At 40.8% G+C, this 9,464-nt stretch overlaps 2 protein-coding genes across 2 annotated transcripts; one reads left to right on the forward strand and one right to left on the reverse strand.

The window, feature by feature from the left end:
- Nucleotides 1-6,073, forward strand: LOC105781554 (ADP-ribosylation factor 2). Its single transcript, XM_052627078.1, has 6 exons — nucleotides 1-38; nucleotides 165-312; nucleotides 5,222-5,341; nucleotides 5,479-5,597; nucleotides 5,682-5,763; nucleotides 5,845-6,073. The coding sequence occupies exons 1-6, from the start codon at nucleotides 1-3 to the stop codon at nucleotides 5,848-5,850; spliced, it is 513 nt and encodes a 170-aa protein (XP_052483038.1). The 3' UTR covers nucleotides 5,851-6,073.
- Nucleotides 6,074-7,680: 1,607 nt separating this feature from the next.
- On the reverse strand, nucleotides 7,681-9,162 carry LOC105783571 (galactinol synthase 2). The gene is given in 3 exon segments (XM_012609111.2): nucleotides 7,681-8,499; nucleotides 8,502-8,634; nucleotides 8,729-9,162. Coding segments are annotated over 3 exon segments (1,014 nt in total). The 5' UTR covers nucleotides 9,047-9,162; the 3' UTR covers nucleotides 7,681-7,936.
- Nucleotides 9,163-9,464: the final 302 nt, after the last annotated feature.

The following is a 9,464-nucleotide window of genomic DNA, read 5'->3' on the forward strand; positions in this document are numbered from 1 at the left end:
ATGGCCATCACCAAAGTTGTAAATGGGAGGGATGGGCTGTAAATGTCCCTAAAGTACATGTTCGAGATAATCCTACTCCGCAAATAGGGTAGGAGGGGTGACTTTGAGGGTAGTCAAGAGGTCCACATATGTAGAAAGGCTAGGTTCATATACAAACATTCCAGCGTTGAAGTAAAGAGGAGGTTTAGGACCAAGCTGCGAAGGCCATTGGACCTTATCAGGGCACTGCTACCTTTCCCAGGGTTTAATGTGGAAACTGTGGAATATAAGAACATTAGCTTCACCGTTTGGGATGTTGGAGGTCAGGACAAGGTAATATTACGGGAACCCGAAAAATGTTGCAGAACAAACCATAATTAGTCATCATTTTACCATTATATTGTTTCCCTGGGTCTTATTGCTTGATGGAACATGATATTTTACCCTGGGTAAACTGTACAATACATTGATGTTTCAACTAATGGATATGCTTAGGGACGATCTTATGCTCATGGCATCAGCATATAAGATAATCATAATCTACATCTACTAATGCCACCTCGCCTTTCTAGTTTATCCTTTGGTGGTATGAGGAGAGGTTATCCATGTCGTGGCTGTTGCATTATTCGGCATCTTGCCTTTATTGTATGCAACACATTCCAATTTTACTTCTCAATGATTCAAATCGAGTAGCCCCTAAGGGCTTGGTCAGTATGTCAGCCAATTGTGCTCCAGAGCTACAATGCACAAGGCTGACTTCCCTTGTTTGCTCAGCTTCTCGAACAAAATGCAACTTAATTTTAAAGTGTTTAGTTTTACCATGGAACACAGGGTTCTTAGCTATGGCAACTGCTGACTGGTTGTCCACCCAAAGTTCAGTTGCATCAGCTTGTGTTTCATTAAGATCCTGAAGTAACTTCCTAAGCCAAATGGCCTAATTGACTGTTGCTGCTGCAGCCATGTACTCTGCTTCAGCTGTGGACTGAGCAACAGTTTGTTGCTTCTTTGAACTCTAGCAAAACATGCCTGATCCAAGTGTGAAGAAGTATCCAGAGGTACTCTTCATGTCAACGAGGGATCTTGCCCAGTTACTGTCTGAGTAACCTTCTAGTTTCAGTTCCTTCCCACTTTCAAACATCACACCAAAGCTAGCAGTGCCTTTGATATATCTAAGGACCCTCTTTGCAGCCTTCAAATGTGCCTCATTACAACAGTGCATGAACCTAGATAGCAGACTAACACCAAACATGATGTCTGGCCTGGTTGCTGTCAAATATAACAGGCAACCTACTAGGCTTCGATAGTGCCTCTCATCAACTCTCTACTGATCTCCACTGCTTGTCAACTTTTCTCCTTGAGCCACTGGTGTGTTGACTGCTTTACAGTTAAGCATGCAAAATTTGCCTAGAATCTTTAAAGAAAATGTTTGTTGGCTGATGAAGATGCCTCGATCAGACTGGTGAACTTCCATGCCAAGGAAGTATGTCATGACCCCCAAATCAGTCATCTCAAACACTTGCTGCATTTGAAGCTTGAATTCATCAATGAGTTCAACTTTCTCCCTGTCACCAACAAGTCATCCATATACAAGGAGACAATCTGCAAGGTTTCAACTTCTGACCTCTTAACATACAGGGTAGGCTCACTAAGACTCTTCACAAATCCAAGCTTGATCAGGTAAGCATCAACTCTATCATACCAGGTCCTTGGTGCCTGTTTCAGGCCATAAAGGGCCTTTCTCAGCCTGTACACTTTGTCTTCATGTCCAACAACTTCAAAACCTTCTGGTTGCTCAATGAAGATTTCCTCCTTAAGAAAGCCATTTTGGAATGCTGAATTTACATCCAATTGGTGAACCCTCCACTGCTTCTGAGCTACTAAAGCAAACAAAAGCTTGATTGTCTCCAGTCTTGCTACTGGAGCAAATGTCTCCAAGAAGTCCACCCCATATTGCTGACTGTAGCCCTTCACCACAAGCCTTGCCTTGTGCTTATTCAATGAGCCATCAGCATTGTACTTGGCTCTGTACACCCATTTAACTCCTATGACCTTCTTGTGTTCTGGTCTGCTCACCAATTCCCATGTTTGATTTTTGTTGATCATTTCCAGCTCAGCCTCCATAGCTTTCATCCAGTTCTTGTCCTTGGCAGCCTCTTCAAAGTCTGAAGGCTCAATCACAGCAACATTACACCTCTGATAGACATCACCAAAGTTCTGGTGCCCCTCACTGGTGTATCATCAACAACATCATCACTCGATCCTTCTTCTGTAGGTTCAGCAACCAAGTCTAACTGGTCCATTTCAGGCATGTCAGCTTCAGCACCATTCCAATTCCACACCTTTTCTTCATCAAATTTTACATCCCTGCTGACTTGAACCTTCTTTGCTGTAGGATCATACACTCTATAACCCTTCTTGTTGCTGCTATAGCTAACAAAGATTCCTGGAGTTGCCCTGCTCTCGAGCTTGGTTCTCTTTTCCACTGGAACAAGAGCATAACACACACAACCAAACACTTTCAGGTGTGTTACCACTGGTTTGGCTTCATGCCAAGCTTCAAAAGGAGTCTTATCCTTGACTACTCGAGTTGGCAGCCTGTTGAGCAGGTATACTGAGGTGTTAACTGCCTCAGCCCAAAACTGACTTGGAAGCTTGCCATGAAACAATAGGCACCTGGCCATGTTCAGCATAGTCCTATTTTTCCTCTTACAGACACCATTCTGTTGAGGAGTATAGACTGTAGTAAGCTGATGGTGAATCCCAGCACTATCACAAAGCTTCTGAAATCTCTCAGACACATATTCAGAGCCATTATCAGTCCTCAAGGCTCTAATTTTGCAGCCTGACTGATTTTCAGCATATGCCTTAAATTTGCAGAAGGCCTCAAACACTTCTGACTTCTGCTTCAACACAACCTTGTTAAATCATCTATAAACAGGACAAAGTACCTGTTCTCATTGATTGAAGGTGTTCTCATACGGCCACAGACATTAGAGTGCACCAATTCGAGCTTATTTTGAGCTCTCCAAGTACTATCAGCAGGAAAAGGCAGTCTAGCCTGCTTACCAAGCTGACAAACCTCACAAACATTCCCACTAGCCTCAATTTTTAAAATGTCATCAACCAAATTCAGTTTATGCAACAGATCAATAGATCTGAAATTGGCATGACCTAGTCTTCTATGCCACAAGTCAGTGCTGTCAACAAGGCTGGTGTATGCCTTTCTTTCCACTTGGCTAACATCCAGCATAAAGCACCTATCAGTCATAGAGACTGTGACTAACTCTTGACCATGCATATCTTGAACACTACAGCAGCCACCTTTAAAAACCAATGTATAGCCCTTTTCAACTAATTGGCCTACACTAAGCATGTTCTGGTCTAAGTTAGGTACAAAAAGCACATCTGAGATCAGCTTGTTACCTAAACCAGTGCTAACCAGCACATTACCCTTGCCCTTAGCCTCAATCAGCTTGCCGTCCCCAATTCTGATCCTCGAGTGGAAGCTTCTGTCTAGGCCCTTGAATAGCTTCTCATCTGCTGCCATATGGTGTGAACAACCATTGTCTAGCAGCCAATCATTGTTGGCCTTTGTTGTGCCAACAAAGCAGGTTGCAGTAAATACATGCTCCTCCTGAGCTTGCAAATCCTCAGCAGGTCGAGCTTGTTGCTGAGTGGTTTCCTTTGGCTTGCCCTTGCACACCTTCTCCGCATGACCAAACTGCTTGCAGTTTCTGCATTGTATGTCTGGCCTAAACCAGCAGTATTTTTCTGAGTGTGTTGTCTTCTTGCAGTGAACACATGGTGGGAAAACCCTTTTTGCTTCATCTCTTCCTGACTTGGCCCTTCTATTGTGCCAAGGCTTTTTGCCTTTTGTACTCACACTCGAGCCTTCACTGGCTTTAACCTGAAAAGCAGCCTCAGGATTCTCCTCCTGCCTATTTGCCCTCCTTTGCTCAAGTGTATACAGAGAGTTTATCAGCTTAGACAATGAAATGGCTGATAAGTCCCCCGAGTTCTCAAGTGAAGAGATTTTTGACTCAAATTTCTCAGGGAGAGTTATGATGACCTTTTCAACAACTCTGCTCTCTGTGAAATCCACTCCCAAGAGCCTTATGCTGTTGACAATGGCCATTATCCTGTCTGAATACTGCTTGATGGTCTCAGACTCTTTCATCCTCAAATTCTCAAAGTCTCTCCTGAGATTGATCACCTACTGTTGCCTTGTCTTATCAGTCCCCATGAACTCCTCCTTCAGCTTCTCCCAGGCCTGCTTTGGTGAGTCACAGGCCATGATGCGAGTGAATATCACATCAGAGACTCCATTTTGCAAGCAGGTCATAGCCTTATGCTTCTTGGCTCTCTCCTCAGCATGCTGCCTCATCTGTGCAATGGTGGGATTGGCCCTCAATGGAGGTGGTTTAGCATCATTCTCGATTACACTCCAGAGATCATGTGCCTGGAGGTAAGTCTTCATTTTGACTATCCAAATGTGATAGTTTTCTCCAGTGAACACTGGTGGAGGTGGTGGAGTGAAACTCATTTTGCTAGACTGAGTTCAAAGGCCTCGATCACTTCTAAATTTTAGCTTTGCTTTTGGTTTGAAAAACAACAGAATGCATAGGCCCCTCAAAGATTCGGGCTCATGATACCATTTGTTGGAACATTGGCAGCATCGAGCAAACAAATTTACCAAGCAGAAGCAAGATTGATCGAAGCAAAAAAGAAAAATTGGTAGAGCAGCAAATGAAACTTGAATGTACAACAGGAAAATCGTAACTGAACATCACAATTTTCATTCAAATTTTGAAAATATAAAAGAGTTACATTTTTGGCTTAATTTGACAGTTACCTAATGACATAACTGCTCTCACTTAACTAAAACTAATACAAACTTAAACAACTACAAAGATAAGCTGACATTTCAGCTTTTACATCAAAAATCAAGTCACAAACTTAATCCTACTAACTTTGAGAGTTAGTTACAATTGGACTAAGCTAAATAACATTACAACAAAATAGCTAAAAACTGATTGCTTTATTCGGTCCAAAAATCAACCTTGCATGCCAAGCAAAAACAGTTGAGCTCGATAGCTGCTGTTGATCTCGACAGTGGTTGGCGCCATGTTGCATTGCAGTCCAGCTCTCAACACTTGCATTTGCCTGTTTCTTAAAATTTAGGAGTGAAATATCTCGAGTCTGATAGCATGTCTTGTTCTAATGGCTTTATGGGAACTTTCAGATTCGACCTTTGTGGAGGCACTACTTCCAAAATACTCAGGGGCTAATCTTTGTTGTGGATAGCAATGATCGTGATCGTGTTGTTGAGGCCAGGGATGAGCTTCACCGTATGCTAAATGAGGTGCCAGTTTGCTTCTTTGAACTTTGTTGGTTTGGTTTCTCTGTTAACTTGAAATTTTCAATAATGAGGTCTACATGTAGCTGTTATGCATGTGTAATTACTATTTTCAATTATTTTGTTGCTTATAATATGTGTAGGATGAGCTGAGGGATGCTGTGCTGCTTGTATTTGCAAACAAGCAAGATTTACCAAATGCTATGAATGCTGCTGAGATCACTGATAAACTTGGTCTTCATTCCCTCCGTCAGCGCCACTGGTATAACCTTTTCCCTGTTTGTTTATTTCTAGATTGGTCTGCCAGTTGTCTGTTCTGTTTTAAAATCTCTCTTGTGAGTCACAGGTATATTCAGAGTACATGCGCTACCTCTGGTGAAGGGTTGTATGAGGGTCTGGACTGGCTCTCCAACAACATAGCTAACAAGGTAGGTTCAGACTGATACGTGTGTCCTTTATTGATATTGTTCTGTTCTAATTCTCGCTTCCATTCATTGTATTTTTCCTAGGCTTGAGGTGGTTGGTAGAAGGTCGGTGACATTTACATTTGGGGTAGCAATCTTTGTGGAATTCGGATATGTATATCTCTATTTTATGATATGTTGCGTTATTGGGGTTTTGTTTTTTTGCTTTTGCTCGACAACTTTTAAATGAAATGGATGAGCTTGTGTTTAGATATGCTTTGTAGATGGAATTCATTGTTCAGAGTTAATTAACGAATTCATTGTTGACATTTCATAGTAACATGTTACATTTTTTACTTGTTCCATTATCAATACTATGTTGATTCTTGTTTGTTCAAGAAAAGTTTTAAGCAAGTAGAGCTGAGGTGGGAAGAGTGAGGCCATTTCATTTTATTTTGCGTAAGTCTCCTTCACTTCTTAGGATCTCGGCCATTTCACATGTTTATACCTTAGAGACATTAAAGTAGTTTTGTTTTGGACAATGTGACTGGTTTGTTTGCTGCAAGGTTAAAGCCACAAAGCACCTAACCATTGAGGACAAGAGGAGAGCCAGTGACAATGTGACTGCTTTCCGTCACTCAACAGACTTAAAATGTTTCTCAATACCAGTATTATCCAAGCAATTCTGAGTTTCAAGAATCCCTTCTGTATAATTATAATAGTAATAATAAGTCGGGGTGGAACGAAATCAACCCAAATGATCCGACAAACACACAATTTGCATTGACATGTTTTATACAAAATGCATTTATTAGTTAAAGGATCTGCTTCAATTATCCAATTTTTTTTAAAATTAAAGTATACTACTTGATTCATCATTCAATTTTTATAATCACCCAAATAAAAATATTTATAATTTAATCATTTTTGTTACAATAATTAAATATTTTAATATTTTAGGCACCCCACTACTAACCCACTAATGGAGTCTAATGTGGCATTCCACATCATTTTTTACCCGCTGTTGTTAATCATCTTCTTCTTCCTTTGCTCTCTGCTTCTGGTACACTCTCTTTCTTTACCCATCACTGCACCATCAAGGGGTAGCTTAGTATTAAGTAGTGGCTCCTGCGTAACTACGTTCTGAGACGGTGCAGTGAATTGCATGAATGACAGACTGAGACCAAGTAGTTTTGGTTGATCTAAAAATTCTAATGGATGAGTGGGTGAATTATGCATCGCAACTGCCCATGTTTGTATGTATGTACGAGGATTACCGTCGTTATGGGCCATTGGTAAAGGGAAATTGAATCCCTTTGTCGACTAAAATTTTTAGAATGGACGGTGATTATATTCTCCTGCAAACAGAAATAGATTTTCTTTTGAGTGATGGACTTACGAGTTTGGGCTTTTACGAATTAGGATATGGAAGTAGGGTTAGGGTTAGATTTCCCTTTTTTTTTTAAAGGAAGTTTGGGTTAGATTTCACGAAATGATAATTGGGTTAATTATCATTAAATTTTAGGATCAAGTCGGCGTAAAAAAATGTTTATGCAAGGCTGACCATAATATAAAAACAGACCTAATAATTTAGCCCACATCAAATTTCGAGTCCAAATATTCTCATATTTCGATCAACTTTGGGTAATCCAATATTCCAATCCTTAAATGTGTTTACCGAAGTGAGTGTCTTTTGCGGTTCAAATAGGGAATCAACTACCATATTTTTCATTTTTCATGTATTTCTGACTTGAATTAACTCCTTGTGTTGTAACTATACAATGTAATACACGTTTTGCAGACTCTGCTATGCGGAGCTCCTCACTTGTACGTGACAAGTCCATCAAACAAGGGCTAATTTTATTTACTTCATTATTCAACTTCTAGGAAAAAGGTTGGTGCATCGGAGGCTGAATAACAAATTTAAAAGAAAAAACTATATATTATCCCATAAATGGTATACCAATATTCATTTTTATGTAAAAAAAAAACAAAAAAAACTAATCAAACCAGACACAAGGACAACATATAACAGTCCTTATGTTCCTGATGATAAAACATCTGTCCATTTCAAAATGGAAGGACAGATCAAATACATACTACAAACAAGAAAAAAATTGAACACATTTACATTCATTCCTACACTGCTTTAGCTTAGGTGGATTGTATTGTATTACTAATCTGTATCGTCACCAAATTAAGCAGCGGAAGGGGCGTTAATACGGTGAACAAAGCCGCCGGCCTTTGACAAAGCTGCCAAAAGCAGTTGCAGGCCGCTTTGCTTATCCTCATCAGCTTCTGCTGCTTGGCCAGAAGCCACGACATTGTTGTAGTCAAGCGACTCATCATCGTAAATCTCCCACCATTTAGCCACCAGCGTCTTAATGTCTTCCCTGTCCATGTTGTCTTCTTTGCCGGTATACCTCCAGGGTTTGGAGCCAGCAGCACAGTAGTGAACCACCTTGGCCTTGTCTAGCTCAATGTTCTCAGGGTGGCGCCATAGCATGGCCATCACCAGGTTGTAAATGGGAGGGATGGGCCTGTAAATGTCCCTAAAGTACATGTTCAGATAATCCTGCTCCGCAAATGGGGTAGGAGGGGTGACTTTGAGGGTAGTCAAGAGGTCCTCATATGTAGAAAGGCTAGGTTCATATACAAACATTCCAGCGTTGAAGTAAAGAGGAGGTTTAGGACCAAGCTGCGAAGGCCATTGGACCCTATCAGGGCACTGCTGGCAGTAGCCGATCTTGTACTGAGGGTGTGGCTCCATGTTTTCTCACAGAAGCAGTCCATCACAGCATAAAAGTAACCATCTTCCATGTCAAACAAGTGGTCTATGTTATCGAATACTTGGATGTCTCCGTCCAAGTATATCATCTTGGAATACTCCACAAACTGCAGATTTTTTTTTTTTTGAATATAAAAAAGTAAGAAAATGATTCATTTTCAAACATGCAAAAAAAAAAAAGAAGAAGATATGAAAATATACCTCCCAGATACGCAGCTTGGAATAGTTGATGACATAGTAGGCCATGGCAAACTGGGTCTGGTTCTCAGGTGGGTACACAGGCTCGATCTCCCGGATTATGCAGCCCTGGTCCACCAGAATCTTCCTGTGTTCTTCTGGGACGTCGGGCAAAAGCGCCACGACAAGTGGGTACTTGCTGTTCACCTTCCTCAGTCCCTTGGCTAAACCCACCACGCCCTTGACGTAGTCTCCGTTCCCAGCCAAGAACGTAACATAAGCCCTCTTGGGAGCCTTGGCAGTGACAGTGGCAGCTTTGGTAGTGGTGATGTTAGGGGCCATGATGGTAAAAGGGTGTGTTTGGTTTGAAGGAAAATGAGGTTGGGACTTGTAGTTTTGAGGGGAAATTGGTGTTTTGGTTTGGTAGTTGGTATTATGCAAGTGGAAGTTGAGGTGCTGAAGGATGTGGGGAGGTGGGGGGGCTTATATAGGAATTAGGAATCTAAACAACGCGTTGGCCCACCCAAAAAAAGTAAAGCGATAATATTTCTTTTTTAATAATTATTTTTTATTATACTTTTAATATATACATATTGAACCCTGCATCAAATCTAAATTTTATTTAAATTCCGTTACAAATAAAATTATATACTTCATTCACAAAATATGCCCTCATCCAAATATAAATTAGTCTATTCAAGTATGTCTCACTTTGCAAGGGCATATGTGATGGGAGACTATTCACTAATTATTACTTTTA

This window comes from Gossypium raimondii, chromosome 13, assembly GCF_025698545.1.
Source record: "Gossypium raimondii isolate GPD5lz chromosome 13, ASM2569854v1, whole genome shotgun sequence".
In the NCBI taxonomy this organism is placed as follows: Eukaryota; Viridiplantae; Streptophyta; class Magnoliopsida; order Malvales; family Malvaceae; genus Gossypium; species Gossypium raimondii.

Bases quoted from the DNA above. Each gene is read 5' to 3' on its own strand.
- LOC105781554 (XM_052627078.1), top strand. From the start codon at position 1: ATGGCCATCACCAAAGTTGTAAATGGGAGGGATGGGCT. The intron at 313-5,221 runs GTAATATTACGG...GGGAACTTTCAG, and splicing joins ATGTTGGAGGTCAGGACAAG to ATTCGACCTTTGTGGAGGCA. The intron at 5,598-5,681 runs GTATAACCTTTT...TGTGAGTCACAG, and splicing joins TCCCTCCGTCAGCGCCACTG to GTATATTCAGAGTACATGCG.